Here is a 20106-nt window from a genome sequence, read left to right as displayed (position 1 = left end):
TTGTCCGTCTCGTATGACACTGACAGTCAGCTGATTTATTTATTTTTAAATCAGTGAAACAGGCAACGGTTTAGAACTCGTTCAGACAACTCAAACGATTACTTGAACGTTTTTATACATAACTGAAACGCTCTTGACAGTTGCGTTTGTATCTTTCTCTTTCTCACTGGTTCACCCTTCTCTTTCCAACAATGGCATCTTTCACGATTTGTTTGTGTTGAATACGTGACAAAGTTTAAATTTACAGGATAAGAAACAAAATTGTGGAATAAGAATTAGGCATATAACAAAACATGGGAGTACCAGCATTCTTCCGGTGGCTCAGCCGCAAATATCCGAGTGTGATCGTAGAATGCATCGAGCAAAGAGTAAAGTGTTTATAACCTAAAAATGTTTTATAATCTTGTTATGAATTAAATATTTACTGTTACTACGCTATTCTTGCAGCCTCAGGATGTGGACGGTGAGTTGGTGCACACGGATTCCTCGTTGCCGAATCCGAACGGGGTGGAATTTGACAATTTGTACCTGGACATGAACGGGATCATCCACCCGTGCACGCACCCGGAGGACAAGCCGGCGCCGAAGGACGAGGACGAGATGATGGTGGCCATCTTCGAGTGCATCGACCGCCTGTTCCGCATCGTGCGCCCGCGCAAGGTGCTCTACATGGCGATTGACGGTGTGGTGAGTGAGGTTTTGCTTATAACTGCTTTTCTTTCTTATTGTTTGTTAAAAGATTTAATTTAATTTTCTTATGACTAGCAGATGAACCACTAAGGACACTTTGTTGCAGCATTTGTTGTCTGCCCCTGGTAATTTCTAGTATATTTATGAATACAAAATAATCTTTACCCATTTACAGAATCAAATTGTTATGCCTGATTGAGTGTGTTTAGTTTCAAATACACATGTTCTGCTATACCATTTTTTACCCTGTGTGCCTTTATTTACTTTGAAAAGAACTTCCATGCTGTATTTGACCTGAAAACATAGATTTTTTCTAATTTTGCTGTACTTTTATATGTCTGCAATGTTTTAGCAAATGTGTTCTATGTTCTAGGCTCCAAGAGCTAAAATGAACCAGCAGCGCTCCCGTCGTTTCCGCGCCTCCAAGGAGACCCAGGAGAAGATTGAGGAAGTGGCCCGCATCCGCAACGAGCTGCTCGCCAAGGGCGCTTACCTGCCCCCTGAGAGGCCTAAGGAAGCACACTTTGACTCCAACTGTATCACACCGGGGACACCCTTCATGGACCGACTCAGCAAATGCTTACATTATTACATTCATGACAGGTGAGATAACTGAAACATTTAGTTGATTTGGAACTATTGAATACTAGGGTCTTTTGTCACATAGATGTTGCTAAAAACTTGTAACCCAATTTTTACCCCTACATTTTTGGCAAAATTCTTTTCTTACTGGATCTCTAAAAAATTTGCAAAAAGTTTCATATTTCAAGATTCTAGGTTTTAATTTATATTAAGATTTACATGGAATTTAACAAGGCTCAAGATTGACAAGAATTAGCCACCAAATAAATGATAAAGTACTGAAATTAAAGGATTTCTGTTAAACACTGATTTTATTCAATAATTTATATAACTTAAATGCAAGTTTTAACCATATTTGAATGAATTTATTTTCAGATTAAACAATGACCCTGGCTGGAAGGGCATTAAAGTGATACTCTCAGATGCCAATGTCCCAGGAGAGGGGGAACACAAGATTATGGATTACATACGCAGACAGAGAGGTACCTAACATTGTTGTATACCCGTTTATTCATATAGCCAAAAATCTATCTTGTGGGCACACGAAAAATAATAGTACTAGAAACAAAAGGTTCACTCTCTAACAAAACGCATCTATTACGAGAGATACAAGCACAAGCGCGAGCAGGCGTCCGTTCCGTAGCGGTGCACGGCAACGACTGCTAGACACCAAAATTGGTGTGGGCCGTATGTACATGTAGCGACGCGACGAAATCGCGGAGTGAGCCACGCCTGTCGTGGGCGAGATGCTGTCGCGCCACTCCTGTGTTTAATTTTGTCTCTTTCCAAACAACAGTGTGTTAGATGTAACAAACATTTATAAACTAGATAACACCAAAAATGTTTTAGGTTTTTCTAGTTGATAAGTTTCGTAAACGGGATAGCTCCAAAAGTAAAAGAAAAACTCTTGCATTTGTTTTTTTTTTAATCTGCATACATTTGACAGCGCAACCGGACCACGATCCTAACACGCAGCACGTCCTATGCGGCGCCGACGCTGACCTCATCATGTTGGGGCTGGCCACGCACGAGCCTAACTTCACCATCATCCGCGAGGAGTTCAAGCCCAACAAGCCACGCCCCTGCGATATATGTGGCCAGCTGGGTCAGTACTATACTTCTTCGTTTATAATTATGACCTTGTTTAATGCATGTCGATCTATGGTGACTGCAACCCATTTCAATAGCGTCTTTCTGGCAGATGTCACTTGACTAAAATAATCTACATTTTTTAAACCACTTCCAAAAAGCAGAGGTCCAAATTTAACTTTAGTACTTACTTTTCAAAAGTGTGAATATTCTTGAAATTTGTCTCTACACCTTATGAAACAAAATCCTCCGCCCCGCCGCGTCTGTCTGTTTGTGTGTATGTATGTTCGCGATAAACTCGAAAATGACTGCACGGATTTTCATGCGGGTTTCACCTATCAATAAAGTGATTCTCGAGGAAGGTTGTAGGTGTATAATTTGTTTAGGTTTTGTGTAACCGGTGCGAAGCGGGGCGGGGGTCGCTAGTGTTAGTTATATATGACAATATTTAATATCTGGACCAGAAGCAGATGCAAACATAATAGCATCCCCCAAAATATTTTCTGTGGATAGAAATAAATGAACTCATCTTCTCCTTTTTAGGGTTCCGTACCCAAAGGGTAAAAACGGGACCCTATTACTAAGACTCCGCTGTCCGTCTGTCCGTCCGTCCGTCCGTCCGTCTGTCACCAGGCTGTATCTCACGAACCGTGATAGCTAGACAGTTGAAATTTTCACAGATGATGTATTTCTGTTGCCGCTATAACGACAAATACTAAAAACAGAATAAAATAAAGATTTAAGTGGGGCTCCCATACAACAAACGTGATTTTTGACCGAAGTTAAGCAACGTCGGGCGGGGTCAGTACTTGGATGGGTGACCGTTTTGCTCTATTTTTTGTTGATGGTGCGGAACCCTCCGTGCGCGAGTCCGACTCGCACTTGGCCGCTTTTTAATTTTTCTCCTTAGGTCACGAAATGAAAGAGTGCACAGGCAGCACCCCCGAAGCGTCGCTCGTCCGCTCCGACCCCGCCTTCGGCAACCAGGACTCCTTCATCTTCGTCCGCCTCTCCGTGCTCAGAGAATACTTGGAAAAAGAACTCCAGATGCCCAACCTACCGTTCCCTTATGACTTCGAGAGAGCGCTCGATGATTGGGTGTTCATGTGCTTCTTCGTTGGAAATGACTTTTTGCCGCATCTACCGAGCTTGGAGATCAGGGAGGGGGCGGTTGACAGATTGGTTAATCTGTATAAGAAGTGCGTTTTTAAGACTAGGGTGAGTACCTATTGTAGTTTTTTTTTGCCCGTTTCTAACAGTGACGCCCTCGACTCGCTAGTGATCGACCTTATTTCGTTAAAAAAAAGTTTATGAATGGGCAGTAACATTTCACGTCACCATTTTCTAGACATCGCTTTCTAATGGCTGACCAGACTCTAGGTACTATAGAGACTGAAATACTACCCTTGTACCTGTTTGGGTGACATGACTACCGCCCTTAAACCCACCGACGGAGCGGTAGCTGACACTCACTAGTCATAATAATAATTCTCTTTCGTATACGACATCTATTTTCAGGGTGACTTTTGTATTTTTGACATAAATTTAATCCTTATTTTTACATTTGCTTATAATTATTGTTTATATTAAGATAATTAATCACAAATTCTCCTCTCCTTGGAATTGTAAATATTATATTGCAGTGCCCAACAGGGTTCACAAAGACCTAGGTTATAAGTTTACCACCTGTACAATTACTTTATGAAATTGCAATAAAATATTGAGTATTGAGTATAATATTTCTACATATTTAATTACACAAACGGGTCTACCGCGATATAGTTTCATTGTTTTTACCTTAAATTCCGATGTTTCAACTGAGTTGCACCAGCTGTGGTCACGGAAGACCGCAGTCTAAGTAAGTGTTATAACATTTCTCCCTGATCGCTTTACGAGTTATCGCCAGTGAAGGACTCTGCTATAAAATAATGTTAAGAGTGTTGCACACTCGTGTCATTTTTAGCTACACAGCCCCAGACAGTAATAGAAAGAGAGTATTATCCGCGGATCGTGAGAGAGGCGATTGAAATTAAAAAACACCCTAAAATTTTCAATCGAGAGGACGGGTACAAATTATCGTCTACTTGGGGACCAGTGATTCAAATGTTGAAACCAGCGGATATATCTTCGGACCAGTGTGCGGATACTGTGAGTGTTGCGTGTCGTGCCGTGGACAATAAACATTAAACTTTGACGGGTTTCGGGTAGTTTAGTGGTGTTTTATTAATATCCCTGTTGACATTTGTTGGGACGTCAGTCTTTCCGTGACCACAGCTGGTGCAACTCAGCTGAAACGTCGGAATTAAAGGTAAAAACAATGAAATTATATCGCGGTAGACCCGTTTGTGTAATTAAATATGCCAGACAGTAGAAGTTGCTTGACCACTGGTACTTTCGAATATCCACAACTGATATTGTTTAAATCATAAATCTGTACCATAGAGAAAAAAATGCATAGAGTGCTCACTCCATACATCAGTTCAGACTATTAATTTCAGTGTCTACATCTAGCATCGAGTAGCGGAACTATCAGTACTGCTACTTGACAATAGATGTAGCACCGACCGGAAAGTCTTATCTCAACAGCATAAGACTTTCCGGTCGGTGGCGACATCTGTTGTCAAGTAGCAGTACTGATAGTTCCGCTACTCGATGCTAGATGCTAATAGTCTTTTTGGTACTAAAACTGATGTATGGAGTGAGCACTCTATATATTTTTTTCTCTATGTCTGTACATATGTTTCCCAGGGTTGGATCACGGACTCGGGCGACGTGAACCTGGACCGCGTGCAGCTCATCATGGACGAGCTGGGGCAGGTCGAGGACGAGATCTTCCGGCGCCGGCACGCCAACGAACTCAACTTCAAGGCGAGGGAGAAGGCCAAGAAGAGACAGCAGCAGCGGCCCAACTTCAACATGCTTAACAACACACAGTTCGCTCCCATGGTAAGCTTATTTAACCTGAATATCTCGAAATTATCCAGGATTATCCTTGATTTTCTTACCTACTTCTGTTGGATTTTGCAAAATATTCATGATTATCCTTCATTTTTAGGGTTCCGTACCCAAAGGGTAAAAACGGGACCCTATTACTAAGACTCCGCTGTCCGTCCGTCCGTCCGTCCGTCTGTCACCAGGCTGTATCTCACGAACCGTGATAGCTAGACAGTTGAAATTTTCACAGATGATGTATTTCTGTGGCCGCTATAACAGCAAATACTAAAAGCAGAATAAAGTAAAGATTTAAGTGGGACTCCCATACAACAAACGTGATTTTTGACCGAAGTTAAGCAACGTCGGGCGGGGTCAGTACTTGGATGGGTGACCGTCTTTTTGCTTGTTTTGCTCTATTTTTTGTTGATGGTGCGGAACCCTCCGTGCGCGAGTCCGACTCGCACTTGGCCGGTTTTTTTTCTAATTGCCTAATGCACACTCGTAACTTGATCCTGGACAGCACTGACTTAATATAAAAGAAATAGACACACAAAGCAGAACAAAAACGTCAAGAAATGTGGATCCCAATGACGTTTCGCACCATTTGCATTGATGATAAAAACGCTTACGTAAATTTTGAGTCAAGATAAATGTTTCGTACAGAAAAGAGCTTAATGTCGTCAGCATTAAGTGTCAAATTTGCAAACATAAGTACCAACACTGTTAAAAAATTTAGTCCGATGGCACTAAACGTAACGTATTTACGTCAAACAACGTCAAACGAGAATAATGAACGAATGGAGTCACTTTGGTACACTTTAATATGTATTACTGTACAGGAAAATATTAAAATTGAAGTAATAAATAAAACAAATTTAATTTAATCGGGAGCTCAAATAAAATTAATTCGTGGTTCAAATTCAAACAAATTAAATTTTTAATTCGTAAGTATATGTCTTTAAATACTAATTTCCTTGAAATAAATTCTACTTATTAAATAACTGTGTATTTAAGATCTACATAGCACGGGTGCACGGGGACATTTAGATACTGATTGGATTTTTTTTATAAAGTCTACCTATACTTTATAAAAAAAAATCCTGTGGTTGTCACTGTGTTCCGACAGGTTTAGCATTTACAGTTAGTCGATATAAGCCCTTATTGGTGGTGTATATGTCGGAAACAGGGAAATGGGCCAAACACACAAGTGCCGTTTTGCCTTGTTTAAAACTGCATCACCCCTATCTCTTGCTATAATTAAATAGCAGTCCACTTTGCACGTCGCATAGGTTTTCTTGGAAATCTTCAATTTAAACATAATATTATTTCTTATGAATTCCATATAAAAATATAAAAAAATATTGACCTCACATCGACTCAATAGAATTTTGTTCCTTGACATCCCTTCTTTGGTACTAACAAATTAATTTATTCAAAACCATAAAATTACCACCAGATTACATAAATTATGTAATGCTATCCAAAGAACTAACCGAAAGAAATACATTCCATCCTTTTTCCTTGTTTTATCATTGTTATTTTTACATATTTTAACGGCACATTTCGTAATTGTTGACAACTTCACATTTGAGCGTTTCAAACAAGAATAAACTAAAAAGTAATGCATGATCTGTTTTGACATCACTTTTGTGGGGCCATTTTTGGCGGCTGATTGGGTATCCAGTTCTTTATACTATATCAATGCTGGACAGCCACATAATGAGCCCGGAGGAGTTAAAGTCTCTTGAGATCAAAAAGATCCTGCAGCTATTTGAAGTTGCGGGTTTGGATCGAGAGTTGTAGTAGGTGGCGATCACAATAGATCAGGGATGGCCGCAGTGATACATAGGCTATGGAGCCTTATATAGCACCTAACAACAAGAATAAGAATAATTTTTCTAGGGTTCCCTCAGAATAATAACTTTTGCAAGGTTGTCTTTGTGACTTGCTGCTTTTCCAAGATTGTGTATCCTACTTGTAAAAGTTAACTGTCAGGATCTACCGCCGTTGGCATGCCAACAAGCTCAACTTCAAAGAATGCTAAAAAGAGACAGAGCTGCGGCCTAATTTAACTTTAACATGCTTAACCAACACCAATGGTATATAGTTTGGCCAGGGACTATCTCACTTCAAACATAGAGAGAATCATACTCTTGTCTAACGCTAGTACTAGCACCCAAAAAAGCGATGAGTAATGAGTATAGTTTTTTTTTCTACTTATTAGTAAATAAAAGGAAAAAAAACTATACTAAATTTGTCAGTAGACAAATTGGGTTTGCCAGACTATAGTTATAGGTTCTTGTTTCTTCCTTCATTAATTCTCAGAAAAAGTTTTTTGTCCCTTACTCTGTTGTCAAATATTGAGTACTAGTGGTGATTTTAGTGTGTTGTTATTTTTTCCAGGCCGTGGTGGGTTACGGAGCGTCCACGAAGCCGGTGCAGAACGCTCGCGAGGAAGCGGCCAACTTGCGCCGCGCCGGCATGCAGGCCGAGGCTCAAGTGAGTACCAACTCCATTCATATCTGTTATTTAGTCTCAGTAGTTAGTAAATTAGAAGTTACTAACTAATACTAATAGTAATGAACTTTGAGTACATGTATGTATACATATATTTCGCGATTGTAAAGACCTAGCAGCTCTCCTAATGGTGACCTGAGGACTGGTCACATTTTCGCTGGTTATGTGGGACTCCCTGTTGTGGGCTAATGAGACCCCAGGTTTACCCACTAAAACCCCTCTGTTGCCGCCTCATACGGCGTGGTCCAAAGAGTAAAGTAAGTATATTGGCGTGGTCCCAGGAACGCCGAAGTACTCTTCAGCAGCCTCGCCAGGCCATAAAACAAACCTAACCTAACCTATCTACAGAATAACCGTACGAAAATCCTGAAAAGTTAACGGTTTCAGTTTTATTACTAATGATAATATGACAAACAATACATTATGATTTAAAACTTTATGGGAAACAAAGGGACCCAAGCAACTTGCCTGGCGGTAAAGGCAGTTTTTTATTCATGGGGTTTTATAAATAAATAAATAATAAATTCATTTATTTAAGGACCATCAGGGATCATTTTTTTGTTAGTACTTATCTTTGTCTATGCCTTATAAAATATTGTTAGTATTATGCTTTATAAACTATACAATGTCATTTTGTAGCAAAATATAAATAAATTAATTGAAATTAAAAAGAAAAGAAATTAAATCAAATCAAATCAACCAAGTTTTAGTTAAGGCTTTTTACATTTTATATTTCTACTTGTAAACAATACATATATTGAAAATATGCGTTTTATGTACATTATCTCAGCAAGAGACTGAGCAACGCGGCCGTAAGCGCACAGCCGACGCCGCCGGGCTGGACGAGGAAGATGACGCTCACGACGAGGTGCGTCTCTGGGAGGAGGGGTTCAAGGAGCGCTACTACGAGAGCAAGTTCGAGGTGGCCAGAGACAACCTCGAGTTCAGGTCAGTGAGCTTGTTAGGCCGGTAGTATTGGTAGTAAGCGTAACACTTGAGGAAGAGGAAGACGCTCACGGCGAGGTGCGTCTCTGGGAGGACGGGTTCAAGGAGCGCTACTACGAGAGCAAGTTCGAAGTGGCCAGAGACAACCTCGAGTTCAGGTCAGTGAGCTTGTTAGGCCGGTAGTATTGGTAGTAAGCGTAACACTTGAGGAAGAGGAAGACGCTCACGGCGAGGTGCGTCTCTGGGAGGACGGGTTCAAGGAGCGCTACTACGAGAGCAAGTTCGAGGTGGCCAGAGACAACCTCGAGTTCAGGTCAGTGAGCTTGTTAGGCCGGTAGTATTGGTAGTAAGCGTAACACTTGAGGAAGAGGAAGACGCTCACGGCGAGGTGCGTCTCTGGGAGGACGGGTTCAAGGAGCGCTACTACGAGAGCAAGTTCGAGGTGGCCAGAGACAACCTCGAGTTCAGGTCAGTGAGCTTGTTAGGCCGGTAGTATTGGTAGTAAGCGTAACACTTGAGGAAGAGGAAGACGCTCACGGCGAGGTGCGTCTCTGGGAGGACGGGTTCAAGGAGCGCTACTACGAGAGCAAGTTCGAGGTGGCCAGAGACAACCTCGAGTTCAGGTCAGTGAGCTTGTTAGGCCGGTAGTATTGGTAGTAAGCGTAACACTTGAGGAAGAGGAAGACGCTCACGGCGAGGTGCGTCTCTGGGAGGACGGGTTCAAGGAGCGCTACTACGAGAGCAAGTTCGAGGTGGCCAGAGACAACCTCGAGTTCAGGTCAGTGAGCTTGTTAGGCCGGTAGTATTGGTAGTAAGCGTAACACTTGAGGAAGAGGCAGACGCTCACGACGAGGTGCGTCTCTGGGAGGAGGGGTTCAAGGAGCGCTACTACGAGAGCAAGTTCGAAGTGGCCAGAGACAACCTCGAGTTCAGGTCAGTGAGCTTGTTAGGCCGGTAGTATTGGTAGTAAGCGTCACACTTGATGAAGATGACGCTCACGATGAGGTGCGTCTCTGGGAGGAGGGGTTCAAGGAGCGCTACTACGAGAGCAAGTTCGAAGTGGCCAGAGACAACCTCGAGTTCAGGTCAGTGAGCTTGTTAGGCCGGTAGTATTGGTAGTAAGCGTCACACTTGATGAAGAGGAAGACGCTCACGGCGAGGTGCGTCTCTGGGAGGACGGGTTCAAGGAGCGCTACTACGAGAGCAAGTTCGAAGTGGCCAGAGACAACCTCGAGTTCAGGTCAGTTGGAACGATGCTTTTTTTTTTCATTTGAACCACATGTCACCACAACTTTGGGAACAAGTCAAATTATTTTTATTAAATATTTTTATGCATCACCAGTCTCTCTCGCTATATCATAATTCCGTAAGGAATTCGTATAGGAGGTGCAAGCGCATATTTCTTGCCTTTAGAGTTGATCAAAGACGCCTAGTCTTAGTAAGATGGCATATAGTCGAGAAATTTGGACGGGTTCCGCCGTGACGGGGTGGCCAAGGGGTTCAAGGCGTTAGCCCGGATTGCTAAAGACGCGCGATCGAATCCGGCCTTCACCAATGGAGTGCTTCGTCACTTTTTCTTTAATATATGACATCTATTTCAGTTTACCACCTGTCAAACTGTACAGAATTTGGTTGCATGAAAATGTACGAGTAAACTACTTCTCATGAAAGAAAAAAATGTAGATACCCTTTCTGTAACTGCACAATGTTTATATTTTACTAGCGCTACTTTACTACCCGCCCAGCTTCGCATTATACATAAACCTGCCTCTTGAATCACTCTATCTATTAAAACAAACCGCATCAAAATCCGTTGCGTAGTTTTAAAGATCTAAGCATACATACAGACAGACAGAGGGAAGCGGCTTTGTTTTATACTATGTAGTGATTATTAAATTATACAACGGGACTTAATCGCGTATCTAAGTAAGTATACTTAGTCAACCAGATCTTGACAGTAGAAAAAGGCGGCAAATTTGAATAATGTAGGCGCGAAGGGATATCGTCCCATAGAAAATTTGAATTTCGCGCCTTTTTTTACTGACAAGATTTGGTTGACCAGCTATATTTAATAATGTGTAAAAATCGTGAAAGTTTAAATCAGTGTTATGTAGTGATTGTTCTGCTTATGGTCAGGTACCGCGTGGCGCTGCAGTACGTGCGCGGGCTGTGCTGGGTGCTCCGCTACTACTACCAGGGCTGCGCCTCCTGGAAATGGTACTTCCCCTACCACTACGCGCCCTTCGCCTCGGACTTCGTCAACGTCGCCGGCCTCTCCACCAAGTTCGAGAAGGGCACGCTACCCGTAAGCAACTTTATTTCTTAAGCAATAAGGTCGCTTTTAACATGGAGAAATATAGTAACCATAGAATGCTCACTCCATGTTTTCGTAGTCGACATCTAGCATCGACGTCTCGGGTCGCGACTCACGAAAATTGTATTGAACAACAGTTTACAACTAATATTACAAGCAGAAGGAATTGAAAATAGAGTTTCCGTTAACTCGGTTATAATATTAGCTGAAAATTGTTGAGCATTAGACTTTTCGGCGTCGCAACATCTATTGTCAAGTAGCCGTACTGATAATTCCGCTACTCGATGCTAGATGTCGACTACAAACATTTATCTGAAAACGGGTATAGCGACGTCACGGTCAACTCACCAACTTTTTATATTTCAATCCGATTTATTAAATAGAAATTGCGTTTAAAAATAACTGGTATTTCTGTTAATTATCTGTAGCTTTGTTTCGTGCACGGTGTAAAATAATTTAGGTATTTTAAGTAGAAACACCCCTATTTGGTTAATGTCTGATTGACATCTGCAGCATTTATGTGATGTATTTTTATGTATGTAGTATACATGACTAGAGTTGTTTTTGCTTGATCTACAGTTCCGCCCCCTCGAGCAGCTAATGGGCGTATTCCCGGCCGCCAGTTCACAGCACGTGCCCAAGCCCTGGGCTACACTTATGAGCGATCCGGTAACGTATAGCTAGTCATACTATCTTTGTCTTACACTAGCACCCAAAAGATAAGATGAGGATAGTTTTATTTGTTCTTATTTACTGACAAATTGGTTTGACTAACTATATCTATTATCTTCATTACGAGAATTCAAAAAGAAGGGGCCACACCTACATGGAGATAGTCAAACAGAGTAGCCATTAACAGGCGTTCCCCTCTGTCGAAAATAGGCTGCCAATGGCACTGACTTAATATAAAAGAAATAGACACACAAAGCAGAACAAAAACGTCAAGAAATGTGGATCCCAATGACGTTTCGCACCATTTGCATTGATGATAAAAACGCTTACGTAAATTTTGAGTCAAGATAAATGTTTCGTACAGAAAAGAGCTTAATGTCGTAAGCATTAAGTGTCAAATTTGCAAACATAAGTACCAACACTGTTAAAAAATTTAGTCCGATGGCACTAAACGTAACGTATTTACGTCAAACAACGTCAAACGAGACTAATGAATGAATGGAGTCACTTTGGTAAACTTTAATATGTATTACTGTACAGGAAAACCAATTGAAGTAATAAATAAAACAAATTTAATTTAATCGGGAGCTCAAATAAAATTAATTCGTGGTTCAAATTCAAACAAATTAAATTTTTAATTCGTAAGTATACGTCTTTAAATACTAATTTCCTTGAAATAAATTCTACTTATTAAATAACTGTGTATTTAAGATCTACATTTACTCATAGCACGCGTGCACGGGGAAATTTAGATACTGATTGGATTTTTTTTATAAAGTCTACCTATACTTTATAAAAAAAATCCTGTGGTTGTCACTGTGTTCCGACAGGTTTAGCATTTACAGTTAGTCGATATAAGCCCTTATTGGTGGTGTATATGTCGGAAACAGGGAAATGGGCCGAACACACAAGTGCCGTTTTGCCTTGTTTAAAACTGCATCACCCCTATCTCTTGCTATAATTAAATAGCAGTCCACTTTGCACGTCGCATAGGTTTTCTTGGAAATCTTCAATTTAAACATAATATTATTTCTTATGAATTCCATATAAAAATAAAAAAAAATATTGACCTCACATCGACTCATTAGAATTTTGTTCCTTGACATCCCTTCTTTGGTACTAACAAATTAATTTATTCAAAACCATAAAATTACCACCAGATTACATAAATTATGTAATGCTATCCAAAGAACTAACCGAAAGAAATACATTCCATCCTTTTTCCTTGCTTTATCATTGTTATTTTTACATATTTTAACGGCACATTTCGTAATTGTTGACAACTTCACATTTGAGCGTTTCAAACAAGACTAAACGAAAAAGTAATGCATGATCTGTTTTGACATCACTTTCGTGGGGCCATTTTTGGCGGCTGATTGGGTATCCAGTTCTTTATACTATATCAATGGCCAATGGTCATACACATTTTACGCAATGTATGGACTGACGTTTCTCTGACATGGCTATTTTTACGTTACGTACACATTTGACGTGCCTCTCCCCCGCAAAAATCGGGAGACTGTACAGAAAATAACAGACAAGGCGTCTCCGTTTGGTTATATCCTCCAAGGAAATAGGATATTATTATTTATTATATATCGTACATAAGTTCCGAAAACCTCAGGCTCTTACCGCTACTCTACCAACGCTTTTAGCAACGCTTGAAAGCAAAAATCTAACTTTATTTTTTGTATTTAGTTCTCGCCGATCATCGACTTCTACCCGACGGACTTCAAGATTGATCTGAACGGCAAGAAGTTCGCGTGGCAAGGCGTGGCCTTACTACCGTTCGTCGATGAAACTAGGCTCTTTAAAGCCTTGGAGCCTTATTACAAGGAGCTAACACAGATAGAAAGTAAGTATAATTTATCTATTACTAGCGACCCGCCCCGGCTTCGCTCGGGTTAAAAAATTATACATAAACCTTCTTCTTGAAACATTCTATCTATTAAAAAAACCGCATCAAAATCCGTTGAGTAGTTTTAAAGATCTAAGCATACAGACAGGGAAGCGACTTTGTTTTATATTATGTAGTGATTAATCACTTTAAAATTAAAATTGTCTCTAAAATTATTTTCATTTATTTTTAAAGGTATTTGTTGGCAAAACGTGGCATGTGAAGTCATTAAGATTTCCCTGTCCCGTTTTGTCACACTCATTATTCCACTTTGATGACTTCCTCTCATAAAACGAGTGACGTAATTTATGGATGCTCCCACGTCCCATGGTGGTTGCATCCCTTGTCGAGTATGGCGTAGGAAGCAAACTTAAACCTACAATATAACATCGATATTAAACTTTCGTGAGACATATTTTAAACTGTCGCCAATAGCGACTAAAAATTCAAGTGAGTGAAACCGTTGTCGTATAAACAGTTTACAATATAACAATTGACAAATATAGTCATAACACAAAATTTAGGTAATTTTAGGAATAGGGCCCATCCACTGACAATCCAACCTCTAGACTGAGCTTAGGCCAATTCTTTCATGAAACCGATGCTGCCAAAAATACGGGGATGCGGGGGGACGAGGTGAGCGAATCCCGTGCCGTGATTGGTCCGTTCAAAGACACGGACCAATCACGGCACGGGATTGACTCGAAGATGGAGTAACGCTACCGTATGTGTGGCAGAGGGGGTAGCGCGACTATGCTATGTCTAGAGGTTGGATTGTCTGTGGGTCCATCCCACAAAAATCTGTCATTAAAACTGTTAGTCACTGTCAAAACAATGTTGCTATTTATTTTCTAAGGGTGGTATTCCACTTGTCCAATTTCTTTGCGCAATGTCATTGCGTCTCACTCTCTCATTAAGCAAAATGTGAGACGCAATACACATGAGACAAAGAAATTTTTACAGGTGATTACCACCCTAAACTGGCCTAAACTACATCCAAATAACATACTAGACATACGTGTACACGTTTGAATAAAACTACATTTGTAACTTTTTGAAGTGAAAACTTCTTTAGCGGCGCTGAGCACTTTTTGAGGTGGGGAAAAAATGTTAAACTCGCGACAGATCACGTGACCGTAAGACGGACACGTGACTGGATCGAATAATGTCATTGAGTTATTCTTTACTGATTTAAATGCCATCCAGTGAGTTTCCCTCTAACTGGTATTAATTTAACTCGAGTACTAACAGTGATGTGCTTAGGGGTTTCAAGTAATGCGTCAAAATTACGCTAGATAGCGTTAACCTCAATTATACATAGTGCTGCTGACATTTTGCACTAGTCATTGAGTTTTCACTTCTGCCGGCACTCCCGGAGTGCAACCCGTTGTTTTTTTTTCTCAGTAAAGCGCAACATCCGCGGCCACGACCGCTTCTACGTGTCCACCGGCAACAAGAGCTACGAGTACCTGCTCGGCCTCTACAAGGCGGCCGGCAAAGATCTGCGCCACCTCATAGACAAGGAACAGAGATACCCGTACCGGTGCGAGGGAGTGAGAGGGGACGTGATGCTCAGCGCCGACTGCGTTTGCATTGGCGGGTGAGTTGGCTTATGTTTCTTGAAGTTCATCCGCTCGACATTAGATGGCGTTGTTTTAAAAAAGAGTAGGAGCAATAGTTTGTGTCGTACATGGTGGCCGGCAAAGACCTGCGCCACCTCATAGACAAGGAGCAGAGATACCCGTACCGGTGCGAGGGAGTGAGAGGGGATGTCATGCTCAGCGCCGACTGCGTTTGCATTGGCGGGTGAGTTGGCTTATGTTTCTTGAAGTTCATCTGCTCGACATTAGATGGCCCTGTTTTTAAAAAGAGTAGGACCAATCGTTTGTGTCGTACATGGCGGCCGGCAGACCTGCGCCACCTCATAGACAAGGAGCAGAGATACCCGTACCGGTGCGAGGGAGTGAGAGGGGACGTGAGGCTCAGCGCCGACTGCGTTTGCATTGGCGGGTGTTGGCTTATGTTTCTTGAAGTTCATCCGCTCGTCATTAGATGGCGCTGTTTTTAAAAATAGTAGGAGCAATAGTGTCGTACATGGCGGCCGGCAAAGACCTGCGCCACCTCATAGACAAGGAGCAGAGATACCCGTACCGGTGCGAGGGAGTGAGAGGGGATGTCATGCTCAGCGCCGACTGCGTTTGCATTGGCGGGTGAGTTGGCTTATGTTTCTTGAAGTTCATCCGCTCGACATTAGATGGCGCTGTTTTTAAAAAGAGTAGGAGCAATCGTTTGTGTCGTACATGGCGGCCGGCAAAGACCTGCGCCACCTCATAGACAAGGAGCAGAGATACCCGTACCGGTGCGAGGGAGTGAGAGGGGATGTCATGCTCAGTGTCGACTGCGTTTGCATTGGCGGGTGAGTTGGATACTTTCATCAAAGAGAATTTGAAATAGAGGCGGATTGTCAAAGTAAATTGTGGCTACATAGCCACAGTTAATTTACTGCCATCTTTCGACAGCAGAATAAAACTGTTAGAACGCCATTTGACTTTGACCCTTATTCTTTCACTGATATGTGTTAGCATAGTTTGTTAAATATTGAAATTAACGCCATCTACCCGAGAGTAAGTCAAAGGTACACATGTTGCCACAGTAAATGGACTGCGGCTACATAATTTACCATGACAGTAACTCTCTATACACTCTATTCTCTTTGCTTTCATATTTCTAGTTAACAGTTCGCCAATCCGATACTAGAAGGCGTTGTTTTAATATAACCAGTAGAGTGGTAAAGATTTGTGCCATACGATATAAGAAGTTAGTCTGCTAGTCGCTAGGTGGCGCTGTTCTTAAAAATATGGAATTGGTTTTCTTGTGGTTAGTAGTTCCCCTATTCGACGCTAGATGGTGTTCTTTTTAAATGGCTAAAAATAGTTTTTTTTGTAAAAATACATAGTGGTGATTAGTCGATATCATACGTACATAACCCTTTGAACGCCACGTCTATCGTACGCCATATCATCGTGTACCTTGTTGTATATTGGTCTGTGGCCGCGCGCACTAGTTGACGTCTTTGGCGGCCAAATGTTTAAAAATTTATTGAAAAATCACAAAAAGCTGAATAAAAATAATTAACTTCCTAAAAATAACTTTTATACAGGTATATTTTTCCCTTTCCCTAGCCAACTGGCGTCACCCGTCATCGGCCTGCCGCCAGTGCTCGGCAACCATGCCGTCTGCGTCCGTTTCCAAGACCCTCAGTTCCCCGAGGACTTCATCTTCCCAGCGAGGAGACTCCAGGGCGCCATAGAGCCTGGACGGGTGCTGAAGCCAGGAGACCTGTCACATCAGGAGAACAGGAACTGGAGGCCTCAGATAGGTACCTAATAATCATGCTTATCCAAGCTCAGTTGACTAAAGACTTCAGGATGAACTAGATGGCGCATAAAGTACAGCGCTGTTGATATTTGCTGTCAAAACTTGAAGCACGAATTTGCTCGTCTTAGGGTCACTTGCACCAACCACTAACCCGGGGTTAACCGGTTAACCCCGGGCTAGTGGGATGGTGCAATTGGCGCTTAGACGATCAATGCATTTTTGCCAAACTCTGTCCACAAGCGACACAACGTAATAGATTCAAATTGTCGCGAGAGATGGCGCTGTCAGCAAACTTATTACATTAACCCTTCGTATGTCTAAGCACTGATCAGTGCGCCCGAATTGAAATCCATTGTTTAATACAATAGGTTTAAATTCGTTCAAACTGATCAGTGCTTATACATACGAAGGGTTAAGTAGAAACCGTATTACAAGTAATTGTAATTTGCACAGGAATGGTGCGATCGAACACGGTGGCTAGTCTCGAGGCCGCGGGCCGACGGATGCTGGGTCACCATCTGCCGCGGGACCGGGACCGCTCGTACGGCAATGTGCCGCCGCCACAACACCAGCAGCACAGTAAGTACATCACTAGTTTATACAACACAGAACCCACAATAAAGAAAAACAATCCCGCACAGCCCCCACACAGGAATGGTGCGGAAACGGTGGCTATAGGGTATTTTACTACTAGTCAAATCTGTTTCTTTTTTCGAACTGTCAAAACGATTTTGTTTTGGAATTTATATGAAACACTAGCATGTGACGTTACAATGAAATTACCTATACTCTTTATAGTTTTATAAATTTATACGGGTTTTAAAATAGAAATTGTGTCTAAAAATAACTGCTTTCTAGGTTTCTCTATTAATCTTCTGGTGCTTTATTTCATGCATGGTGTAAAATAATTTATTTTAAATATAGTCAAATATCCTATTGGACATATGAAGCGATTCATCCTTAGCTGCTTATGTAATTGAAGCGTTTTCAAATAATTCGGCCGAATATTCGGTTAAGACTTAATGAACCGAATATTTGGATCAGCAAACTCCATATTCGACCCATCTGTAATTTACAGTAAAAATCTCCGGCAGCGTTATCCTGCCACATTGTCATTCAAGTGACGTGGCTAGTGAGCCACAAGGCCCACAAGAATAAGAACAATAGGGGTGCAGTGCGTTTATTGCCGCTTTGTATCGCTTTAATTAGACCCAAGTGCCGTTATTGGGGCACCGATAGCTTTTTGCAACTGTCGTTTTAGGGTTCTGTTCTTTACAAATAACTTCAGTCTTCCTTGTATTTATTTTCTTAGTTTGGTCAGCGATTTTGACCTGAAACAAATCTTTATACTGTGACTTTACTATTTTTACGGATACGGTGATTATTTTTATTAGTAATCGAGTAGGTGGTTCTTTACGTCCATCTGATATCACGCGAATATAGAGCATTCTACCAGTGTAGCTTACAAAGCTCATCTTTGTATAATTCTGAAAAAGGCTAATGCTATAACAGCTTTACTTTCGGCTCAGAAGTACCTACAAGTACATGCGGCCTACACCAATTTTGGTGTCTAGCCATAGTAGTTGCCGCGCACCGCTACGGAACGGACGCCTGCTCGCGCTTGCGCCACCTAGCGGTCATATCTGTCGTAATAGACGCGTTTTGTTAGAGAGTGAATCTCCAGTACTTAGTACTATTATTTATTCTGTGTCAGAAACTCAAAAGAATAGTTTCAAGCGGCATTGTAATCCAATACGGTATGTATCGATTATTAGTACGAAATAGTAAATACAATTTTACCGTTAAACAGTATGCCGGGAGACTGAGACCTTATTAACTACATCGTATCGCTACAACCGTAGCTTAGCAGTGAATGACAAGCCAAACCGAACGAACACTGACATAAGAATGATATTTGAATCATGTCAATCATGTTATTTAGTTATCGTGCATTTCTTACTTATCCGTACATGTATTGGCGCGGGCGAGACGCACGATAACTAAATAACATGATTCAAATATCATTCTTATGTCAGTGTGCATTCGAATTGGCCTGTCTGCCTTTGTACCTAGGCCGCTCTTTGAGTACGCCACTTATCCCGGTCCTGAGCCAATCTCATCCAGAACTTCCAGAAATGAAAGTTTGATAATGGTTTGATTAAACTTGAAGTATGTAGGTAACAACAGTTAAACACTAGCCATTTTAATACTTACTAGATATTTTGGTAAGGCTACGTACATCAGGAAAACAACGGAAACGGAAATGTTCATAACCGTGCTCTATGGAATTTCCCATCAGCAACAATGAACTTCCGTTCAAATCTTCACCCCGATTGAACCCTCTTAGGGGAAAATATATATAATATATATTTTTAGTAGCTCTCGATTCCGTAACGTTCAAGAATTATTTGTGGAAAATAAATGCTTTTAGACTCAATTTCGGTTTTAGATAATAACATCCGTACGGACGTATAATTATTGCATCATCCTTTATCGAACACTTTCCGCAATTCTTAATTCCAGAAGCATTAGTTACAATACCAACAAAGCCTTAAACACCGGCATTATACGACGTTCCGAGCCATCGAGCTTAAGAAAACAAAATCATAGCCAATAACCGTCTAAAAGGAATCCATTATTCCAAATTCGAAATTCAAATTGGCCTATCGTCCCGCGAGGCATTCGCGGGCAACAGCGCGCGAACGCAAACAGGAAGCGAGGGCATTGTCCAACCCAGTGTCGCCAACTACGAAAATAATAATTATCGAGGGTTGCCAACAATAGCGCTCTTTTTTTTTCTCTAAATAACGGGTCGATCGGCTCAAGTGCTTCCTATTATGCCCGGGATTAATGCTACAATGTTTTTTATCGATCTTTTTGTAACCAGGTGGCTTCCGAGGTGTTTTAATGCGTATCTCATCCGATTTTCGTTTTAATCCGATAAAGATACGATGATCTGAAAGCTTCTGAGATCTTGTGTAAATAAAAAGAGCTTTTTGCGTATTTTATCGCTTATAAAAAGGAGTAGATACTTCGCTTACCTTTTTTTAATATCGGGCATATTGAAGGATTTTGCGAACTTAAATCA

At 41.3% G+C, this 20106-nt stretch overlaps 1 protein-coding gene across 1 annotated transcript in view; it reads left to right on the top strand.

Annotated features, from left to right (window-relative positions):
* Positions 1-162: 162 nt before the first annotated feature.
* Positions 163-20106, top strand: part of LOC134656102 (5'-3' exoribonuclease 2 homolog) — a 30053-nt gene continuing 10109 nt past the window's right edge. The window contains exons 1-15 of the mRNA XM_063511622.1: positions 163-368; positions 448-687; positions 1064-1293; positions 1648-1754; positions 2219-2377; positions 3272-3579; positions 5110-5307; positions 7699-7794; positions 8603-8760; positions 10894-11062; positions 11651-11740; positions 13442-13598; positions 15045-15240; positions 16823-17019; positions 17472-17597. Coding sequence (XP_063367692.1) covers positions 294-368; positions 448-687; positions 1064-1293; positions 1648-1754; positions 2219-2377; positions 3272-3579; positions 5110-5307; positions 7699-7794; positions 8603-8760; positions 10894-11062; positions 11651-11740; positions 13442-13598; positions 15045-15240; positions 16823-17019; positions 17472-17597 — 2506 coding nt within the window. The 5' untranslated portion in view covers positions 163-293. The remainder of the gene's footprint in view (positions 369-447; positions 688-1063; positions 1294-1647; positions 1755-2218; positions 2378-3271; positions 3580-5109; positions 5308-7698; positions 7795-8602; positions 8761-10893; positions 11063-11650; positions 11741-13441; positions 13599-15044; positions 15241-16822; positions 17020-17471; positions 17598-20106) is intronic.

Source organism: Cydia amplana, chromosome 17, assembly GCF_948474715.1.
Source record: "Cydia amplana chromosome 17, ilCydAmpl1.1, whole genome shotgun sequence".
NCBI classification, from domain to species: Eukaryota; Metazoa; Arthropoda; class Insecta; order Lepidoptera; family Tortricidae; genus Cydia; species Cydia amplana.
This window is presented reverse-complemented; position numbering and strand designations above follow the sequence as displayed.